Here is a 24,601-nt window from a genome sequence, read left to right as displayed (position 1 = left end):
TATAGAAAATTCACGGAAGCTTTAGAAATTGAGAAACATGGTTACAATCTGAATAGGGATGAAGATTGGAAAATTAGCAACACTTTCCATTCCTAAATTTTGTTGTAATTTTTATTTGATTTATGTATTTTTGTTATATTCCTCTCTATAGTGATTTTCCATTTTTATGATGATGATGGTGATGATGGTTAACATCCACTGAGACCAAACTTTGGTCTATCGGACCTAAAGAAACAAAATATTTAGTTTGATTTAAGATTTTATTCCTATGCTCAAAAAGCTTGGAGAGAAGCCTCCCGAGCTCACTGTAATTTTGACAACGTAAAAGGCTAGGAAGGTCAGTATTGCAACAAAGATTTTGAAACTGAGATCTAATGTGGTTGTACGCGGAGCACTCTAAGAGGAAGTGATTTTCATCTTCGATGTTCGTATTCTCACAGAGATGGCAAAACCTTTCCATCCATGGTGTTTTAGGAACTGCCCAATGACCCGTTTCACTATGGAGCTCATGAGAGTTCGTTCTAATCTTGGCTATACTAATTTTCTTCTTTGAGCTAGTTAAAACAAAGAGATACTTTTGATCTTCTAGGGTGGGGTTAATGACCTCCTTATAATATCTTAATTTTCTTTTAGCTACTAAATATTTCTCACACCACATTTTTTCTTTGAACTTAGAAGTAACAATATTTTTAATGTTACTAATGTTTTGCAATGCAACATTCTCGTCGATCTCCCAATGGTTTAACCAAGCCCTGGTGTATTTATACCAACCTCGTTTGAGCCTTAGGTGGTTTTGGATGGAATTTAAAGCTAGCTTAGGAAGTCTATGGTCTCCTATGTTATTGAGTTTGTGCTTGTACAATAGAAGCCTAGTCATAGCTAGGCTCTCGATAGGGGAAAGACCCACTTCTATAAGGAGAATAGGATAGGGTGTGTTGCTTTTAATTTTGAGGTTATACGTTATAAAATGCTTCTGGATTTGCTCAATCTTTCTCTAGGATTCTCTAGAGATGCTACAACCCCAAACCTCACATCCCTATAAGATAATCGAAGTGACTAAAGTTTCAAAGAGGAACTTCTTTCTATTCCACATTATGAGGTTTGTCGTTTTACAATTATTTTCAAGACCAAAATAAGCTTTCCATCCCCCATTAATCCTTTTCTCAATGCTATAGTTCCAGTTGAGCTTGTGATGAATATCAATTCCTGGGTACTTATAAGAAGACACTTCCTCCAAGTTACTATTGTCATACATAAAATTAGTGTAAGTGTCCTTCTTGGATTTGATAATCATAACTTTTGTTTTGTCAATGTTAACAATCACAGCCATGGTAGAGCAGAAATCCTTAAGAAGTATAAGTTGCTTATCAAGATCAGATGGGCACCTTGCGAGAAGAACAATATCATCAGCGTAGAGAAGAAGGATGATGACTATCCCAGCTAAGATTGTGTCAGCACATCATGCTTCCTCTAAACAGCCTTCTAGCTTGTCGATGTAAATGCCAAATAGGGTAGGGGAGAGGGGGCAACCTTGTTTAACTCTGATATTACACTTAATATCTTTCGACCACTCCTCATTGCTCTTTAACTTGGCAATTACATTCTCGTATAACCTTATAGCGGCAGCTCTCAACTCAAAAGGAACCTTTAGCTCTTCTAATCTATTCCAAAGGTTGTTTCTAGGAACCGTATCGAAAGCCTTTCTAAAGTCCACAAAGTAACAAAAGAGATTGGATTTATCATTGCGGCATTCCTCCACAATGATCCTAAGCGTAACGAGGTGGTCTGTTGTTGAGTTCTGCTTTCTAAAACCCGCTTGGCCTTTAGCCCGCTTACCTTCACTTTCAAGTCATATGCTCAACTTCCTTTCCAAAATAATACCATATAACTTGGCTAGGAGAGGGCTGATCATAATTGTCCAATAATTAGAGGGGTTATTTGTATCCCCACTTTTGAAAATAGTGATAATGAGGCTTTGAGTCCATGGTTTAGGGAACCCTTGCTTGACCGCTTGATTGAAAAGCTTGTGAATGTGGGGGATTAAGATAGGACCTCCAATTTTTAAGATTTCCGCCTGGTAACCTTTAATGTCCTTAGCTTTCCCATTAGCCAAGCAATTAACCCCAAAATCAATGTCTTCTAATGAGAAAACTTCTTTCATTGTGAGCAGGGTTTCAAAGTTATCCATGACATTTGAAGATTCATAAAGCTTTTTAAGATAGGAATTTCATTCGTGTAAAGCAATTTTACTATTGTCTTTAGTTTTCCTAGTTAGAATCTACCTCCGGAATTTCTTAAGAGCTACCTTAGAGAGGTGTAAGAGATTCTCTTGTCTTTTACGAATATACTACCTTTCTTTCCTTTTAGTTAGGGCTTTGTATATTTTTATCTTGCCAATTTTAAGAGATTCATCAACAACTTCCTTAATTGCTCTCCTCGCACTTTTACAATCTTTGTCATACCATGGATTGGTTTTGCTATTTATTTTATTACTTGAAACTTCAATTGAGAACTTGTTAATAGAATATGAGAGGGTTGTAGTAAAATTATGATAGAGATCTTCTATGTTGTCTATACGAGATAAAGGAAGCAAAGTAGTTTTTAATTCATTTAGAAAGAGATCTTTTTTATTTCTATCAAAGATTAACAACTTTTGGCTATAAATATTATCTTCTATGGGATCTCTATGCATGACAAAATTGAGAGTTATAAGTAAAGGCCTATGATCAAAGTCAGGCTCGTGGTCGTTTAAGATGTCAAAATTTGTTATTTCGTTGTATAGAGGGAGGTCGGAGATAACATAGTCTAACGCGTTACTACCAAGCCCATGGATGCAGGTCATCTAGCTAAAATTGGGCCACTTCTTTAGACCGTTGCAAATTATGAGATCCTAAGCACTACAGAGCTTGACTAGCTTCGACCCAAACAAATTCTCCCCAAGGTCTTCAGAGCTCCTTTTGTACTGGCTAGCTAGAGGAAGGTCTTCGTCTAACCAAAGAGTATTAGGGTTGGAATGATTGATTAGAAGAATAGCTTGGTTGCTTGAAGTTCAAGCATTAAAGTCACCCATTAAAAGGATATTGACTTCATTCCTTAGGCTAGAAATATCATTCTCTAAACCATTGTAAGGACTATTTTTATCTAGACTCTTTTTCTTATAGAAGTTAGAATTGATGTGTGGAAATAACAAATTGCTATGTAGATCTTTTTATCATAAATGTCAGTAATTTCTATCCAACTATATTGTTTGTAAGGGTCATTTTTATAAATCCTAGCATGGAGAGATATGTTCTTCTTAAATATTTAAGATTCCTTAAATATTATTATAATTAGTTCCCTTTGATTATCCATTATTTTTTTATTTTTAAAGTTCATTTATTTGATTTGTTATATATATATATATATATATATAATTGTTAAATAATATTGAAAATTGTTTTTTTCATTAAAAAAAATCTGACTTCCTTTTATATTTTTTATATATAGAATTGTTAGATACAGTTAAATGTGTATTACTCATTAAATTTATTTTTAACTTCTTTTTTATTCCTTTATTTATTCCATAATTTTAGCATTTCATCTTTATCATTTTTATATATTTTTTACTTTCCAATTTTATTTAGATTTATAAGGATTTCTTTGATCGTTTGAATTATCATTTAGTTATTGTTTTTATTTTTATTTTATTTTGACTTTTTAAAGTTTCAATTTTTTATTTTATTTTAATTTTATATTTTTTTGACTTTCTAATGGATCATTTGCTTTTCCTTAATTTTTTCTGAAGCATCTTCACCTATATATATTGTTAATGTTAAAACAGATACTCCACCTTTGTTTGGATAACGAACCACAGTAGAAAGTTCGACATGTTGGCTCCAAGAAAAAAATTCGATGTGATCTCTCCGAAAAAATTCACATCTAAATAAAAAAAAATTAAATAGTTTAACTATACTATAAATAATTTTGGAAAAATAAATTTTATATATATATAACTGTCTTAAATTAAATTCCTTTCATAAAATTTGACTCATTATATAAATGCCAATTAATAACACATTTAAAATATAATATAAAATAAAAGTTTTATTTTATTGTGAATCCCAAAACTATATACTCATAACCCGCACTACGTTTTTGCATAATCCATTTCAATTTAAATATACAATAGCTAATTTTAAACTTAAACATAAATTTATATGTTCATTCAAATTAAGCTTATAATTTAATTTTTTTAAATATAGTTTTGTGGTTAGTATATAACAATAAAAATTTTAAATAATTTACATGATTGATAATACAAAACAAGTTGGCCCACAGGGCTTTGGATTGATGGTGAATGGGTGCACTGTTAAGGCACTCTTTGTGATAGGTCACTGGTTCAAATCCCCCATTGATGTTTACCTACCAAAAAATAAATAATACGAAACAAGTTTGTATAGTTAGTGTTTCTTGTTACTTAATTTAATTATTGAATTTTGAAGTATGAAGTTTCATAGCTAATATTTTTTTGACTAAATCATTTTACAAAATCACAAAGTTTTTAAAGTAGAACCATTATAATGTAAAATTATGATGTTGTTAAATTGAAACATTTTTATACTTGTATTTAATGTGCTCAAACCAAGTGTCTTGCATAGTCACAAAAATGTCTCAGTTGAAACATTCAAATGTTAGTCATAATGTACGAATCGTCATATTATTTTTAAACGTTATTATCAATATTATGTATAGTGAAAGGGATAGGCACTTTTGTTAGGGCCTTAATCAATATGTAGAAAATGATATTGAGACTATTATGAGGATTTTTTTAAAAACTTCATGTCTTCTATTTAAACATGATATGTTATGATTGTGATTTTTTAATACGTAAAATTAAATTTTTTAAATTGATTTGATGAGAATATTTGTGAAATAAAAATAATGTGATTTTTTTAATATTTTTATTATAATTAATGGAAATTTTAAAATTTATACTTATTTTAAAGTGTAGGAATATTAGTGAATTTTACTAATTTTTAGAATATTGATTATAAAATGTTTAGCAATATATTTGTAAAATATTTAATTTCATAAAGATTTAACATAGTTTCCAATTTTAATGTTTTTTATAGTAAAATATATTTCCTCAAATTTTGATGTTTTGTATAGTAAGATATATTTCCTCTTTAAAATTTGGGTAGTTTTAAAAAAAAATGAAATTAACAATTTCTTATTTCTTATTTTTAATTATTAAATATGAAAAGTAACTTTTATAAGAAATTTAGTCCCTAAGATTTTGGCCAGCATAATATAAACTTCAAAGCCCCTCAAGCTTATAGTTACAATAAAGTGTCCCAACCCACACCTTATGATTGATTATTCAACGTCAAACACAATTTTGAGTCAAGAGTCATATCCCTTATAACTAGTCTTTGTGTTGGATGTTTACCTAAAGAAATGGAGATCAAATACTTCAAACTTTAAAAAATAAAAAATGAAAATTTTCTAATTCATTAAACAAATCAAAGAAATTTATTTGTTAGGAATTGCATTAACCACAAATCATATTATGAACAATTAATTAATATTACAAATAAAAGCAATATAATTGTGAATGGTGCTTAATAGGGGACTTGGAAGTATGTTGATTTATCAACAACATTATTTTGTGTGTGTGTGTGCGTGCGCGCTCACGTTATTACTTTTGCATTATGCTTGGTTTTGTATTTGAAAGTAATATAGTGATGAAAAAAATACTAGTCGTGAATCTCACAATTCTGGATATACCCATTAAAGATGTTTAAATCTTGATAAGTGGGCAACCTCTAGAGACTATAATTCAACTATTATTTTGGATAAGGATGACTTTGGCACCTTACAAAAAGGGAGCATTGAATTTGAGTGTGGGTCGCAATTGCTTCATGCCAATTTCATCTCTAATTGTACTAGATAAGGCTCTCAAAGAGGATTGAACATGGAACATGCACCTTTCATTTATCACTATTTGTAAGTCATTTGGTGACCATGCCTCATATTTAGAACCATGTTGGCTTCCACATCATCAAAGTCAACTTCATTTAAGCATTTTCACTCTTTTTCACGATTAGCTATTTGGATTGATACAAGTCAATGAATCAGTGTGGAATCGACTTTTCATGTGATTGATGGTTAAATCTATATAGATTTTTTTGAGACATCAACCTTTCTGAAATCCATCAAATCGCTTCAAAAAAACCTAACAAAACAGTCACGTGGGAATGCTAAAACTGCTTAGAAGCAACTTTGACCTCTTTTGGATAGGCATTGTGAAAGACCACAAGGAAAGATATCTCGAGTGAAGTTTCCACGTCATCAAATCGTTGCAAAAATAAATCTACCAAAACTTCCAAGGGGAATGCTAAAACACTTAAAAGAACATTTCTCCTCTTCTTGATAGGGGTGATAAATTATGGCCCGTCGCAAGGAAAGATCTCTCGAGTGAAGGTTCCACGTGGCATGATCTCCATGGAATATGCAGAGATGTCCATATCAACTACCAACAACAAAATACACAAGACGAGTGTTCATGTTAGTAATGATGTCAATAATGGTAGCACAAGTTACTACTAGGGGGAATGCTAAAACTACTTAAAAGAACATTTCTCCTCTTCTTGATAGGGGTGATAACTTATGGCCCATCGCAAGGAAAGATCTCTCAAGTGAAGGTTCCACGTGGCATGATCTCCATGGAATACATAGAGATGTCCTTATCAACTACCAGCTACAAAATACACAAAATGATTGTTCGTGTTAGTAATGATATCAATACTGGTAGCACAAGTTGGTACTACAAATGCACCTATTGGTGGTGCAAACATCATTGCATAATAAGACTCAAGCGTAGAGAACCAATCAGAATTAAAAAAAAAATAGAATTAAAATATTAAAAAAAATGGTTAAAATAGTTACCAATAAAACAAGTACTCAACCGAGTTCTTATTTTTTAGAGGTAGCAAAAAGATCATCCAATTTTGAAAAGTGTTGATTCAGAATAAACCATTTTTTCTAGCATATTTTTGAGACTTTAAATTTTCTTATGTATTAAGTATGCACATTTTTTCTTGAATGTTACTGATTTTCATGCCAATTTGAAAAGTGGTGATGTAACAACAACCCCTTTTTTAGAGGGGTTATTTTTGACACTTTAAATTTTTTGATATATTAAGTATGGATAATTTTTTAAAATGTTGGTGATTTTCATGCGGATTTTGAAAAACATCAACCTTTTTTAAGGCATATTTTTTACACTTTAAATTTTCCTATATCCTAAGAATGCACAATTTTTTTTTAAATGTTGATTATTTAACTGTTTTTCAAGTCGTCATATTCCTCTTCTTGCTTTTTGTTCTAAGATGTTTGTTTCTTAAGAGTTTTCCAAAATTGTGTTTTTTGTTTTTCTTCGCAATGTTTTTTTATAATGAAAATTAATTTTTTTTGCAAAGTTTAAAAAAATTAATAAAATTAATATTTTGAAGCTAGGATTTTTCATTTATTTATATATCGTTACTTAATACTTGATGCGCATACAATAATTGTCACTAAAATATGATAATTTTAAACACTCGACACAAAATACACATTTTGCATATAAATATAATTAAAAAAAAAAAAATACGTATTTTGGGACCTCTTCGCTAAAACTAACATGTTAAATAACAATTTTTTAATGAAAAATTTGAATAAAAAAATATTGAAAAATAGTGAATTTAATGAAATAACACAAAATACACATTTGCATATAAATGTAATTGAAAAAATAATTATTTTTGGGACCTCTTCGCTAAAAATGACATGTTAAATAGCATTTCTTTAGGAAAAATTTGAAAATAAAAAAAAGTTAAAAAATAGCAAATGTTATGAATTTTTTATGATTTTTATATCCAAATTTGATGACATTAGAAGTATTTTTTCCAAAAAAATGATTCGATAAAATAAGTAAAAATAACAAAAAAAAATTAAAATTAAAACATACAATTAAAAAAAAAAAAAAAAACAACAACAACAACAACAACGAAAAAAATCTTAAAAAAAAAAAAAAAAGACACAATTAAATTTAATATATATATATATATATATAAGAATTAAAATAAACATTTAAAAAAGCAAAAACAAATAACAAAACATTAAATTTTAAAAAATAAAATAAAATAAAACATTAAAATTAAATTAAATATGCCTTCACCTATGGCCCCTCGTAAATAAAATATTTATTTTTTATTTTTTATGTGTCAATTTCTTGGTTGATTTTTAAATTTTCATTGCAATGGGTTGAGTTTGCTTACACACTGTGTCAATTTGTTAGTTCATTTTTATAATTTTTGTTGCAATATGTCAATTTATCTTATGCTAAAATCTTAAAATAGGTATACTTTTAGCATTTAAAAAAAAATTATTGTTGGTATAATGACTCTTTCATTCACGTGTTCATTTCTTAAGTTTTTAAAGTCATATAATTTTTCCATAATGCCATGGTTGAAATATGTTGAAAACTTAAGTTATTTTTGTAGCCGTGATATTTGGTTTTAATTCCATGGTTAAAAAATTGTCAAAATTTTAGGTTTTTCTGAGTCAAGATATTTTTTTTTATTTTTTTTTTATTTTTTTATTTTTTTTATTTTTTAACACGGTCAGTTACTTTGATATTATAAAACGAAAAGAAGAAGGACTAAGTCCTATTACATTCCGAAAGTAATTGGTCTTTACTAGAGGTACAAAATGGGAACGCAGTCCCTACCTCAGCTTGTGAGACCTTGTTTCTAAAGTACTGAAAATTTATAAAAGCATATTGTCTGACAAACTGCCCAAGCAGCTTACAAAATTTACATAGCATTGGTGGATGGATGCATGTTGTTCACCAAAATTGGTTCACTGACTCCTCTGGTTGCTGTCCCTTTTTCTTGCTGTATCTGGAGGAAGTTTCTCCTTGCTGGCTTTGATTCAGAGAGTTGATGTAGTCTACTACATCCTCCAGATGCTTGCATTTATCCTTCAGCTCTTCGATCTCTTCTCTTTTCTTCTCAATTTCACTTTGTTTATAGTTGTTTATACCCTTCATCTCTGAACGAAGATCTTTGAGAGTTTGAATAAATCGGCCTATCATGAATCTGTTAGCACAACACATTGCACAACTCTCATTCTTTTCCACTTTTTCTAAGGGGTTGCAAGACATCTTTGATGGACTGTTCACTATATTACTCTTTGGATCTCTATTCTTTGGCTAAGAGCTTTTGTGCTTTTTGTTTTGATGGCCTTCTAGTTGTTTACTTTGATCTCTCTTCTTGAATGTTGTAGTGTTCCTGTTAGGGTGCCAGTGAAGCTGCTTCCTCTTGCTGATGCTGGGAACTTTGGGGATCTGCTTTTGAGTAATAAGAAAAGGAAGGGTAGTAGGCTCAAAGCTTAAAGACTGAGTTTTACAGCTGGATGAATTGCTGAGGAGGCTGGCGAAGTCCGGGAGTACCAACAAGAATTTCAAAGGAGTTTTTTCTCTGATTTTTTGCAAATGTCCAAAAGCGCAGCTATGGAGGCTGGGTAATGCTGGAACTGGAATAGTGAGTTCACACTGAGAGTGAGAACATTGGCCAAGAGTTCTGTTCAGATGGGATTGACTCTGTTCAGGATGGGATAGATCAGGGAGTTGAGAAGATAGAATTCTGAGTGGAGTGAAATGCGATGAGAGTTGATTTTCTATTCTGCTGGCGATGGGATACAGAAATAGAGCCTCTGAAATTAGGGGCCTGTAGACTCTTAATACAACAACTACCCTGCAGATAATATCAACGTGCAAAGCAGAGCAATTTCTACAGTGATTATAACCTCTGATAATATAAGCAACTCGTTTACCTCTGTTCTGGTCCTGTGTAGTGAAATTGGTCCTCAGATTGCTGACCACTCTTGGCATGCCTCCCGCCTGATCCTTTGGTTCGAAGCACTCTTTTTTACTAGCTGTTCGTTGCTCACTAACGCATATTTTCCAGTGTTTTCTCTGATGTTGGTGGCACCTATGCTTATGGTTCCTTTTATAGACATGTCTGAGATTGTTGGGCTCATGACTCTGCTCAGCCTTCACGAGATTATCCCCCAAACCTCCATGCTTGCCCGTATCCTTATTCAGATAGAAATCAGTGTGATCATGACTGATATGACCTTTAACTGCTGCGTTCTGCTCATGGGGACGATTTCTGGTCTGGTGCCATTCACGATGCGACCTTTTCTTCATTATGAAGATTTTCTTCATTACACGAGAAGGATTGACTGTGATTTTGTTGCCTATCATGTGCAGGTGTATCTCCTGCTTCTTGATCCTATTATGATTTATTGCTTCTGTTGATTTGATGTGGTATGCTCTACTTTGATCCTCATACCAGTCCTCCTGTGAGGACGATTTATGGGATAGGTTCTTCATAGATATTTTGGTTTTCTTTCACCATTCTAGCTCGCCGGTCCACTGCCTTGTTGGCCAGTGAGTCAACCTCCTTATTTTGTGTTCTAAGGACATGTTTAAATACAACTTTCCCCATATTTTTTGTGTTATCTAGAATTCGCTATCTTATTTTATTTAAGGCTGCATTTTTGAATTCTTTCCCTACTTCCATCACTGCTATAATAATTGTCGAGTCCCCAATTATTATAGGGTCTTTTATCTAATTTTTTTCAAGATCTTGGTACCTATTAACAAACTATATGCCTCTGCCCTGTTATTTGTCATTGTTCCTAGGCCCCATTCATATGTTGTTATTGTCTCGCCTTTCGGATCCAGGATTAATCCGCCTGCCCCTGCTCTTCCTGGATTGTTCTTTGAAGCTCCATCGAAGAAAAGAATGTGTTTTCTTTGTTCTTTAATCCATTCCTCCATTTCCATGTCGTTCCAACGAAGCTTCCAATCTCTGATTTTTACTCCTCCCTTGTTTAGATTTTGGATCCTCGATGTGCCTTCAATGAAGACTTTGTTGAACCATTCCTTTTCTTCTTGTTGTAATCTATTGTGATCTATACTTGATGCTCCATTTACACTTATCATTTCCGAAACTTGTCCCCAAGTCTTCGCTATAATGGTCCCTATGCTTGGCTTTTGTCCTTTAAAGATACACTTATTCCTGGCTAGCCATAGATTCCAGCAAAGAGTAGAGGGTAGGCATTTCCAAATTCGACTTATGACTATTTTTTTTTTCTTTGCATAAGGGTAGCTTTGAGCCCAATTTTTGTTTAGAGTTGTCAGCTGCTCTATTGTGTCTATGTTCAATTCTAAAGGACTGATAATTTGCTTCCAGCATTGTCTTGCCATAATGCAATTCAAGAATAAGTGTTGAGTGCTTTCTTCTTCCCTTTGGCACCATATGGAGGGGCCTTGAAAACCTTTTTTCTTTAAATTTTCCGCCGTAAGAATCTTGCCTTTCAGCAATGACCATGCAAAAAATTTTATTTTGGGTAGGCATTCATTCTTCCATACTACTGTCCATAAATTCCAGTTGTCATAATTGTTGTATTTTTGTAGGAAGTTATAACCTGATTTTACTGTAAATTTTCCTCCATTTGGATCCCAAATGTAATTATCTTGGCTTTCTTTATTTATGGGAGCTGCTCCTACTAAGAGGAGCTTCAATTCTTCCCACTGTCTTTTCAGCCTGTTTGGAAGTGTCTGCACTCTCCAAGCTATCCAGCTATTTTGATCCCATTCAGATATGGAATATAAAGAAGTTATACCTTTCTCCTCCATCCATTCTTTCAAGCCTCTTAAATTTTGCTGTTGGTTCAAAGGGGTTGCTCCCATGATTCTGTCATCCCATATTGAGATAGATTTCCCATTCCCCAAATTTTTGGAAATTTGGTCTCTAATTTGTGGGATAATTTTTTTGATAAGTTTCCAAACTTGAGTACAAGGCCGGTCTGGAATTATTTCGGTGAGCATCTTTGACCGATGACAGTTTAGATATTTCCTTGATAGTGCTTCACCCCACCATTGTTCCTTCCCATTTATCATTCGCCAAACTAACTTGATCCCAAGTGCATTATTCATCAATCCTGGTATCCTGATTGAAATTCCTCCTTTTTCAAATGGGAGAGTTACTTGTTCCCATCGAACAAGGCTGAATTTTTTGGTTTCTTGTTTTCCTCCTTGCCATAGAAAGCTTCTAGTAATTAATTCCATTTGTTTGTGTGCGCTTGTCGGTGCCATAATTATGGCATACTGATATATTGGCAATGTTGAGAGGAGGGCTTTGATTAATATTGATCTACCTGCTAGATTTAGCCACGTCATTCCCCAACTTTGGATTTTCCCCCTCATTTTTTCTACTTGTTTATTCCATACTTCTGCCTTGACCACTTCTTTTGCCAATGGTAATCCAAGGTATATAAAATGGCTCCATTTTAATTGAACTGGGATTTCCATTATTTGTGAGATTCTCTGCATTATGTTGATTGGAACGTTCCAGCTGTAAATTCTACATTTCTTATTATTTAAAAGTCCTCCTGAAGCATAAAGGAAGTCATCTAAAACTTTTTTAAACCGTCTGGCTATAATGCTAGAGGCTCCCCCAATGAGAAGAATGTCATCTGCAAAGAGAGAGTGGTTTATTTCTTTGACCCCTCTAGTGATTCTAATACCTGTAATTTTTCTTTTTTCCCTTTGATTTTCTAGTTGTATACTCAGCGATTCAGCCATTATAATGTAGAGGAAAGGGGAAAGTGGGCACCCTTGTCTCAATCCTCTTGTGCTTCGAAAAAAACTACTTGGTCTCCCATTGATCAATGGTGCTATCCAAGGGGTGGTGATGCATGCCATAACAATATCTATGAACTTGGAAGAAATGCCAAACTTTTGAAGGACAGCCACAAGAAATTTATGATTTACTCTATCAAAGGCATTGGCCATATCCAGCTTTATGACCATACCCTTTTCCTTTCGTTGTATACTACTGTGTATGGCTTCTGACACTAGAATTACATTGTCTGTAATTTGTCTTTTTGGAACAAAACCACCTTGATTTTCTGAGATGATGCATGGCAGAATTCTTTTTAATCTATTTGCCAAGATTTTCGTGATTATTTTGTAGGAAGAGTTGCATAGAGAGATAGGCCTGTATCTATCAAAGGAAATAGGATTTGATTCTTTAGGAATGAGAGCCAAGAGCGAGGCTTTGGTATTTTCTCCCACTTTATTTTTTTGGAAAACATTTTTGATCATTCTCACCAAATCTTTCTTGATTGTTACCCAATGGTTCTTGTAGAAGGAAATTGTGAATCCGTCTGGGCCTGGTGCTTTTTCCGGGTGCATACTCCATATTGCTTCTCTTATTTCCTCCTCTGTGACCTCTTTCTCTAGATCTCTGTTTTGCTGTTCGCTGATTTTATTGCTAATTTGCCGAAGAAATTCTTCGTTGTCCACTTGCTGATCCCCTACGGAGAGGAGATTTTTATAGTAGTTATGTGCTGCCTTTTTAATTTCTTCCATTCCTCTTATTTCCTGCCCTTCTACTTGTATTTTGTCAATTTGATTGCCTGCTCTTCTTATCTTTAAATTGTTATGGAAAAAAGCGGTGTTTTTATCCCCCGCTTTCAGCCATAAGCATCTTGACTTTTGCCTGCTTTCCTCTTCCTCTTGCCTGTTTTTCTTGTGTAACTCCAAAAAAACTTCTTTTTCATGCGCATACTCTTGCTCGCTATCTTGTTTATTTTCTTTTTCCTTGCTCATGTTTTCAAGTTTCTCTTGCAGTTCTATTTTTTTTTTCTTTGAGAGCATTTTCTCTTGCCCATGCTTTTAGAAGAAGTCTTAAATTTTTCAACTTAGTTTCCCATACATAATGAGGAGAGCCTATTACAGTGTTTTTCCAGCTTTCTCTTATTTGCTTGCCGAAGTCTTCCTTGCTGTCCCACAATTTGTTGTATTTGAAAGGAATCGGTCCTTGATTTTCCAGCCTATCCAAGGTCAATACCACTGGCTTATGATCGGAAGCTGAAGCATGCACAATTTTGCTTTTCACTATGGAAAATGCTGCTGCTATATTTTCTTGAATCAGAATTCTATCTAATCTTTCCTTTATGTTGTGTATTCCTGTTCTTTTATTGCTCCAGGTATATTTTCCATTACTTGGGGGTATATCAAGTAGTTTATGCTCTTCTATGAGTTCTTCCAGCACTGCTCTTGAGGGATCACTAAAATAATTGCCTCCCAGCTTCTCATCTATATTTCTAATCAGATTTAGGTCTCCTCCTATAATTAATTTTCCTCTTTTCCCTTCTGATACTTCTTCTTTCACTGATTTCCAGCATTGAGCTTTATCTCTATAGTGATTTGGAGAGTATATATTTATGATGCTAAACTCTTCATTTGTACTCTTATTTTTTAGATCTGTTCTTACCCAATAATTATTGAGTTTTTGTTTGGCAAGTTCCCATTTCCATTTGTTCCACAATGTACATATACCGCCTGAGGCTCCATTAGAGTCTATGGTTGTTCCTTCATAATTTTTTTGTGTTTTGATCATTTTTTGAACTTCTTGCTTGCTAACTTTGGTCTCTTGGATCATAAGAATGTCTGGTTGTTCCTGGTTTATTATATCCCGAACTGCATTGATTTTAAAAGCGGATCCCAGACCCCTGCTATTCCAAGAGACCATAATCATTATTTACTGGATTTGTGATGAGTCCCTCCCTTTTCTTTATGCTGATTTTTTTCTCCACTTCCCATCTGTTTGCCGAGAAAGGATTCCATTGGCTGTTGAGTGCCAATGGCCATTTCCTTTGCAGCTACCTCATCCCTTATTTCTTTATTGGATTTCCTTCCTACTTTTTTTGGCTGATCCCATGCTTGATTGTTTTCTTTTGCTTTGTTTCTTGTTTGTATTCGGTCGACTGTGAGTGGAGGGGGAGATGGACTCTGAGTGGGGGATGGAATAAGGGCTAATGCATTAACTTGAGAAGGAGAGCGTGGAGATGGAAAGTCTTCTCCTAGGATTTCAAATGGGTTTGAGGAAGGAATTACTAGAGGGGCCGAATTTATTGGAGGAATAGAGGTTGTTTCATTGTTTTCATGAGGCTGAGAGGAGTTCGTTGTGGCTTGTTTATTATGGGGTTTCTTTCTTTTCACTTGTTCCCATGTATCTTCTTGAGCTTCAGCATTCTCTACTTCTTTTATTTTACTACACCTATTTGCAAAATGACCGTATTCATGGCATACCTTGCATTTGAAGGGGATTTGTTCATAGTCCAGCTACTGGATGTGTGTCCATTGGTCCACCTTGATTTTTATTGCCTCCGGTAAACCTTTTCCCAAGTCTACTTCCACGCAGATTCTAGCATAGGCATGCATATTGTCTTTGGGTTCACATCTGTCTATGTATTTTCCTACCGCATTTCCTATAGCTCTCACCGAATCATCGCCCCAACAGTGAAGGGGGAGATGAGGCAACCTTACCCAAACTAGAACCGCGCTTGGAATATCCATCTCTGGATCAAAGTCTGGTGACCATCTATTCAGATATAAGCCTCTTGAGTCCATAAAATAGGGTCCATTTCTGAATATTAAGTCCCTGTCTTCCTTAGTTTCAAATAAGAAGGTAAAATATCCCCTTCCACAGAACCGTATAGTTATTTTTCCTTGTATATTTGCACTCCAGTTTCTTTCTACCCATTTCTGGACTGCTTTGGGGGAAGGCCACAACCCTGTAAATTGTCCCACCAAACCACGTTCTGCTAATGAGATAGTTGCTTTTCTTGGAAGTGTTGGAGGTAATGAGATCTCTGGAATGTCTGCTAGCTTCTTCACAAATTTACTGACAGATGGCCTGGCTTTTGGAGCTCCATTTTCTGATATTAGAGTTGCAAATGCTGCTTCATGATCATCAGTCCCTTGATGGGAGGAAGAATCTCCCCCTGCTGAAAGAGGCATGGTATGGAAGATCTCAGCAGCAGGAGGCTACCGAGAAGAGGAAGGAAAGTGAAAGGTTACACAGGTAAGAGGCACACATCAGCTCAGAGAGGCCAAACCGTGCTCGGAGGAGCTCAGCAGCAGGAGGCTGCCAAGTGGGGGGGCTGCAAGAGTCAGCGATGGCTACGAGGTCAAGCCTGCAGCGTGCGCAAGAGAGGATAAACCCTATTTTATCTTTAATGTTATGGTTGAAAACAATTATAAGTATTTTATCTTTAACATCATGGCTGAAAATTGTTGGAATTTTAAGGCTTTTCATAGACGTTTTATTTTATCTTTAATGCGATGCTTGAAAATCGTTGGAATTTTAAGATTTTTCGAAGTCATAATATTGCTAAAATATGTTGAAAATTTACCCTAAAAAAAACAAAAACAAAACAAAAACAAAAAATTCATTATTCCAACATCAACACTTTTTGTTTTCAGGGTGTTTTTTGCACACAAAAAATTGATTTTCAGTGCCATTTTTAAAAAATGTTGAAAATTTACCCAAAAAAAAAAAAAACATTGTTCCAACATACACACTTTTTGTTTTCAAGCTATTTTTTCATGTTTTTTTTTGGGCTTTTGTGTTAGACTTCTCATTTTAAGGTTACAGTACTTGTTTGATTGGTAACTTTGTTGGTTTGTAATGTTGATTTTGCAGATTATTTGATTAATATTTGGTCAACAATGGATTAATTTAAGGGTCAATTCATTATCAAATGTGTTATATTTTGTTAGTGGCATAGATATTAATATGCAGCCATATATCCATAAGAAGTATTGGTACTATGTGATACGTCTCAGACATATGTGTAAAGATTAGCCAACCTAAAAAAGAGAGAGGGAGTCTTTTAATCTAGCACATAGATGAAAAACATTAAATATGATTAGGTGCATTAGTATTCGATAGATTGATGTTGTAAATCACTGGTTTTGTATGAAATTTGATGTTGGAAATCGTTGGTAAATTGTATGGACGTGAATTTATAAATGCAATTAAACATCAATATCAAAGTTCATGTCACCTTATGTTATGAACCATGAACGTTCAAAAAGCACAATAAAATTTCCTTCTTGTTGTTATTCTCAGTCACGAAACCTTTGACAGCAAAAAAAGTACCGTCTAATTTCTACTCTCCTACGAATCGAAGTAGATTGATGCAATCTACAATGTTAAAAAATCCTACAGAAGCTTAAACCCTGCAACCAAAAATTGGTAAACCCTGTGAACCAGGTTGCAAAGTAGTGTTGTAGACTTACCCATTGGAAAGAGTAGAATAGATTATAGGCAGTTACAATAGTGTTGAGACATCTTAGAATAAGTAAATCCTTAGTATATTTTATTTAAGCTAAAATATGTGCATGTAGGTTAATTATATTAGAAACCAGAAAACAATTACAATTATAAGTTTTGAACAAAAATACCCAAAAAAGGAAATATTCTTATTAATATTAAGTGCAGAAAGTAATCACACAATGTAATGTCAAAAAATAACCTTCATACATGTTATTGCAAGCATAATGCAACAATGCAAGGATAATAAAAGATATGGAAAAAATAATTCAAACCATGTGTATTATGTATATTACTGCAACAATTACAAAATCCTGAGAATAACAAAAATTTCCATGAAGTAACAAGCTTTTAGCCTTTAGTATTTATACAGTGTTACACCATTAAATGGTCAAAATAACCTAGAAACCAAATAAAGTATAATAACTCTCTATGTAACCATATATCCATAAGAAGTCTCGATACTATGTGATATGTCTCAGACATATGTGTAAAGAGTAGCCAACCTAGAAAAGAGAGAAGAAGTCTTTCAATCTAGTGCGTAGATGAGAAATGTTGAAGACATAGGAACTTGGAGCAAAGATATTGTCATACATGTGACAAAAAAAACCCTAAGATTGAATTAGGGAAAGCATGGTTCAAAGTATAAATTGGATATATATAAATAAAAGAAAAAAAAATCAAGTAATGAAGTAATAGTTGCATGAAGTTGAAGAACATGTTGTCTTCAGTACTATCATCCTGTAGAAATCACAAAAGAAACCCGAGTAATTATAAGGGATAGAAGAGATAATTAAATAATGCCAAAGAACAATTTGGAAGAATGCCACAGACAACTACTAGTGGAGAGGGAAATAAAATTTAGGGTTGATATCCCTAGGTACCCTCTTGAAAGCAAAAGAATACTCTTTGATAGCCTTCAAGACATGACTATGAGTAACGAGAAAGTTCAAAATATATATCTATATATATATATATATATATATATATATATATATTCAGTCCACTAGCTAGAATTAAAATCAAAATCTTCTCACAACCTTGAATGAAGCATGAGGGAAAAAAACTCCATAATTGGAGATGACCTCCATTCTGTAGGAAAATGATGAAATAACAGTGACATTAACTTACCCAATATGCCCTAAAGCACAGATCCTTGAGAGAGCATAAGTAGGTATCAGACTAATACATTTCACAATGAAAAAGACGCACTATAAAAATCCTTGGAATTCAATGAGATACATAAAGTAGAGAGAATGTAAATTCTTTAACTACAATATGTTGGAAAGGGGTATGGAGAATTTACCCCTTTTGTGGCAGTGCTTGTCGAGAAAGGCTCAAGAACCTTTTATCATCAACCTTCATTTCCCTACAATACCCTTGGAAAAATCACAGAAGTAGGTATGAAATGGTTTTAAAAAAAAGAAGCACGGTATAAAATAAACAAGGAAGAGTTGATATGAAATTGCCATTCGATTAAGTATTAATAGATATATACATTCCTCTATGTAAGAATATCAATGCATGCCCATAAATTGATTCAACACTTGTAAGAAACCAAGTAATGGCATTAAGGGAGATATGGCGAGCATAACAGAGGAGAGCGGCACCTATCCACAAGGGAAAATGCCAAATGCACAAATGAGATAGAGGTTAGGGTTTTCCATCCTTTGGTAAACTCGCAGAAAAATCTCCTCTGTTTGTTCGCAATTACAAATCTAGGTCGTCCAAAGTGCTTGGAGTAATGATGCCATGTGAAAGCCAACTACCAAATGTGTAAGATGATCGCTAGCACAATCCGATACTGCAAATGCACCTACCAGTGGCACAAACACCATTGCATAATAAGGCTTAAGTGCAGAGAACTAATAAAAAATAAATTATAATATTGACTTTGCAAATTGTTTGTTTAATATTTAATCAACAATAAATTAATTCAAAGGTCAACACATTATAAAATGTGTTACATGCGGCTGATACAATGATTAAAAAGAACACTCATAATGTTTAAGATTTTATTTAATCAATAAACAAAATGAAACCATAAAAACTGGTTTATTATATATTGCATAATGTCTAAAATTTTATTTAAAAAAAAACATTAAATAATTTTGTAGAAACCTATTGGGAAAAAAAATTGTGATGAGGGAACTTTCACCTTTGTTAATGAGTTTTTTTTCTTGAACTCTAGCTTTAGACTTTTAAGTGTTTTTCACTAAAAACCTTGATTCTAAAGGAGTTCTTGCTTTTCCGCTTAAGCTAGAGTTAGGTTCTCTATTAATCATTGTGTTCGTTTTACTCATATAAAAAATTAGATATGATTATAGGTTTAGGTTTAATTTTTTTACTTTCATAAAAGTTTAATTTTATTTATCTTTATAAAAATTTAAATTATGAAAGATTAGATATAATTATAGGTTTAGGTTTAATTTTTTTATTTTCCTAAAAGTTTGATTTTATTTATCTTTATAAAAATTTAAATTATTATGAAAATATTAAGATAAATTTGAATTTTTAATCATTAACGATGACAATATTACAAGAATCCATAAAGGCATATTTAGTGGTGGTGTTGGTAAATACTAGCCTTTGTTCCATTTATTTTAAGAGCATAATTATACCCCAAGACATAAATTTGGCGGCTCATAATGTTTATGCTTAATGGTTTTAAATTATGATGGAGATGTTTGTCAAGTGTTTGACAAAAAGCATGTTCTATAAGTACTTGATGAAGTCTCTTTGTGCCACATGTTTGATGGAATGTTTGTATATCAAGTGCTTGAAGAATGCCTTGTAAGATTATTTTTTTTGCAAATTCACATATAAAACAAAATTATAGGTTATGATAAGTCTCCTTTTAGGAAAATTTTATTTAGGTAGGTGAACTTTAACGATGGTGGATTTAAAGCAAAAATTGGATAATAGACTAGGGATACTTGTTTCTAGCAGTTTATTCTTTATTAATGTAAACAATTAGAGAAACTCTCTTAGCTAGTTGTTTGTCATATTTGTAAGGATCCAGCTTGTTTGTCATATTGGAAAAGAAAGTGTGATGAGGAAGTTTTCACCTTTATTTGTATTGAGTTTTTTTTTAACTCTAGATTTGGAATTTAAGTACTTGTCACTAAAATCTTGATGCTAAAGGAGTTCTTGTTTCGGAGTTAGATTTAGGTTCTCTATTAATCATTGTGTTCTTCTTTCTTATATACAAGATTGGATATGATTACATGTTTAGGTTTAACTTTGTTTATTTTCATAAAAGTTTAATTTTATTTATCTTTATAAAATTTTAAATTACTATAAGATTATTTTGAGAAATTTGAGGTTTTAATAATTTATTATGATAATAGTACAAGAATCCATTAAAGCATATTTAGTTGCATTGTTTGTAAATAATATCCTTTGTTCCATTTGTGTTAAGATGATCATCATCATGTTAAAAGACATACATTTGGCTCATAATGTTTATGGTCAATTGTTACTAATGGATTTCAATTAAGATGGAGATGCTCCTTAAGAGTTTGACAAAAATCTTGCTTTACAAGTACTTATGAAATTTCTTTGTGCCATGTGTTTGATAGAATATGTACAAATCAAGTGCTTGAAGAAAGCCTTGTATGATCATTTTTTGGTGCAAATTCACATATAAAGAAAGAAGAAGTTGTGATCAAGTCTCTTTTTAGGAAAATTTATGCATGTGGGTGAACTTTAATGATAATGTGGTGAATTTAACACAAAAATTAGATCATAGACTAAGGATATTTGTTTCTAGAAATGTCGTATTTATGAGTGCAAACAATTGGAGGATCTCTCTTAGCTAATTGTTTGTCATATTTGTAAAGATCTAAGTTTTATCTTAGCAATATGATTGCATAGAGGAGTGGTTTGAACTCGGATGTATTTTATGGATGTAGTAAAGAACCAATTTATTTGTCCAATTGATTTGAAGTCTTATACTCTTTCTAGTGCCTATATGGTGAAGCATGTTAGGGAAGTGTTGATGGTGAAAATTATAGCATTGAAGGCCACACATCAACATTCATAAAGATTCACTTATTTGTAGATTTAATGGGTATTAGTCTCTTGCACCAGTTTTGTGCCAACAAATCCACATGACATGAACAATCAAATTTGAGATCTCTACGTTCCAAAAGTTTTTTTTCAAATCTATGATTATACGGAATTTGAGGAGGGTCCCTAATTTCGGGGAACCATGATACCTTTTTTTAAACATTAGTGAGTAGATATTTGCATTAAATCTACGCATGAACACAATAAGTACACATGAATTCATTACATTTCAGCATTTTCAAAGGGTCCTTCGAGAAGGAACTATCTATCAGTGCTAATAAGCTACTAACTAAAAGGACTACAATATCACTTCAACATACATAGATTCTACAAAATTGAGATATCAAAAAGATAAATTTACAATGGGCTCTGTGATCCCATCACAGAGGAGAGGGGGTCTTCATTTGTTGGATGGTTCAAGTCAATGTTTTGAGGGCCATGTGCTGGGTTGGAAGCTTTACTGATTGGTTTTTCATTCCATGCATCGTTATACATAGGAGACCATAGACTTCCTAAGCTAGCTTTAAATTCCAGCCAAAACCACCTAAGGCTCAAACGAGGTTGGTATAAAGACACCAAGGCCTGGTTAAACCATTGGGAGATAGAGGAGAATGTTGCATTGCAAAATATTAATAACATTAAAAATATTGTTACTTCTAAGTTCAAAGAAAAAATGTGGTGTGAGAAAGAATTAGCAGCTAAAAGAAAATTAAGATATTATAAGGAGGTCATCAACCCCACCCTAGAAGATCAAAAGTATCTCTCTGTTTTAACTAGCTCAAAGAAGAAAATTAATATAGCCAAGATTAGAACGAACTCTTATGAGCTCCATAGTGAAACGGGTTGTTGGGCAGTTCCTAAAACACCATGGATGGAAAGGTTCTGCCATCTTTGTGAGAATATGGACATCGAGGATGAAAATCACTTCCTCTTAGAGTGCCCCATGTACAACCACATTAGATCTTAGTTTCAAAATATTTGTTGCACCTTCCTAGCCTTTTACGTTGTCAAAATTACAGTGAACTCAGGAGGCTTCTCTCCAAGCCTTTTGAGCATAGGAATAAAATCTTAAATAAAACTACATAATTCGTTTCTTTAGGTCTGATAGACCAAAGTTTGGTCTCAGTGGAATTTAACCACCACCACCACCACCACCACCACCACCACCATCATCATCATCATCATCATTGATGAGTAGGGTATTTTTGAAAGATTTTTCTTATATATAATATTCTAGATGACTATTCTATTTTCAAAATTCATACGCATAGAATGTAGGAGAATATTCAATCAAAAACATGTAATTTACAATTAAAATTGGTAAATTCTTACGAATATCATCCATTTAATCATATAAATGTAAAAATTAGGCGAATATGTTTTTCATAAAATGTCCAAAAAATAGCTCATTTATGAAATTTCACCCCTAAAATTTTCCACACTGATGAGATTATCTCCAATATGTTTTCAGAGAGCATCAAATTCGTCCTCTTAATGACAAAAAATATTCTTTAAAGACTAAATTTCATGAGATACAAAGATTAAAAAATTATCATGTTGAAAGATTTTTCACTTTAGATCCATAATTTCCTCGTGGAAAAAATCCCTAGAGATGTTGTTGGGGATACTGGGATTTTCAGAGAATCACGAGGAGTTTTGGATGGAAAAGATATCTGATATGATGGGGCAGTTGTTGTGATGAGCGTACGCGGAGGCGGAGACAAAGCGTTGATGATTACACTCGGGAGGGTGGAGGGTTTGAGGGCTACGATGAAATTCAGGGAGCAAGGGGAGTGAACAAATTCAGAGAGAGTATCAATTGAAAGTCCGAGAGAGAGTAGGGGGTTCCAGAAGGAACAGGAAAGGGGAGGTAAAGGGGCTCAACCAAGATAGTAAGAAAATAGGACTAGAAGGGTACAAGTGATGCTTAAGAGCACAATTCACCACCTAATGATAAGAAAGCCTAAGAATAAACATTATTGAGATAACGAGAACTAGCCTCAAACCGAATTTCGATGGACCGTTGAACGCACAAATTTTCTATAATAGAGCGCGGTCACTAATGCAAACGACTTTATCTAATGCTAAGGAATTGTAGAACCTACAGGAGTAAAGGAAATATGACAACGACTTACTAAATCAATGCCATTAATCTCGCTGAAGAGCCACCTAAGACGAGAGCGTGCTGACTCCATGGCTTTTGAGAAGGGAGAAATCACAGGATAACCAGGAGGAATTAGAGAGGAGGGTCTTCTCGATGAAAATTGGGAGACAAAGTGATAGGAGGAGCCATACCCAATAAGACATCCATCCCATGTGAGACCAAACTCAGCATAATTAAGACTCCAGGGAAGAAATTCACATCAGACTAATCAATCCGTTGAGTGGAGGAGCCATGTACAGCACTTCACAATATAGGAGATGATGAGATATAATGGGTTTTGATACATGGGAGATGCATGTTGATGATGCCACAACGTCAGTCATTAAGGCATTTTGAACTTTGGTTATAATGATTCTATAGATCCTAGGGAGGTTCGAATTATGGTGGGGTGATGGGGATAACTATAAGAAAGGGAATAGGGGATAAGTAAGAAATCCTTGATGCCATTAATCTTTCTCTGCCATTTAACCAAAAAGCGGGATGAATTTGCTTGATAGTCAGTTTCAAAGTTCTAATTCTGGAGGATGTGAAAGAGAGAATGAGGAAAAAGGATTGAGAGCACAATGGATTCTTTTGAATAAAAGAATAAGGAGATTTTTTTTAGGGTGAGTGTTTCTAATCAAATGATGGATAGTGAGTAATCGGAATTTCCAAATATGAAAAGGGTCAAATGTCTCTGATCATCATTTATGATTAATCCCAAAAGACCATCATAGAGCTCGGGTTGATTATTGTTTTTCTTCCCTAAGACCCAAGAGTATTCGACTTCAATTTTTCCATCGGAATTGGTGAGAATCCCTCCCCCTCCTACCAATCATGAACTATGAGACTTTTTATAACCCCTTCGGTGTCTAGATTTTGATCCTAACAATATGTCTATTACTAGAATGCCAATTTTGGTTCATTTTCTCAATTTACCATTACATTTCTAATATTTTTTATTTTTTCTAAATGTTGAGAATACATTGAGAAATTCTATAAAATGAGAGTTTGGGACAATTCGTGTGTATTTACGTACATATGTGCATATATTTTTGAGATAAATCTTACTAAAAGTCTTTTAGGAAAAATGATTTTTAAATGGAAAAATTTTAACCTCACGTTAGTCTTGGATTACGAGAACATGGTGTTTCAGTGTAGGATA

At 33.3% G+C, this 24,601-nt stretch overlaps 1 protein-coding gene across 1 annotated transcript; it reads right to left on the bottom strand.

The window, feature by feature from the left end:
• Nucleotides 1–15,226: 15,226 nt before the first annotated feature.
• LOC149187309 (uncharacterized) lies at nt 15,227–15,904 on the bottom strand. Its single transcript, XM_089409612.1, has one exon. The coding sequence runs from the start codon at nt 15,902–15,904 to the stop codon at nt 15,227–15,229; it is 678 nt and encodes a 225-aa protein (XP_089265738.1).
• Nucleotides 15,905–24,601: the final 8,697 nt, after the last annotated feature.

The sequence above is a fragment of the Pinus tabuliformis genome, chromosome 3_1, assembly GCF_031772625.1.
Source record: "Pinus tabuliformis cultivar Carrire ecotype Pingquan chromosome 3_1, CPIR1, whole genome shotgun sequence".
Lineage (NCBI taxonomy): Eukaryota > Viridiplantae > Streptophyta > Pinopsida > Pinales > Pinaceae > Pinus > Pinus tabuliformis.
The sequence above is the reverse complement of the archived record's forward strand: the minus strand, read 5'-3'. Positions and strand labels throughout refer to the sequence as shown.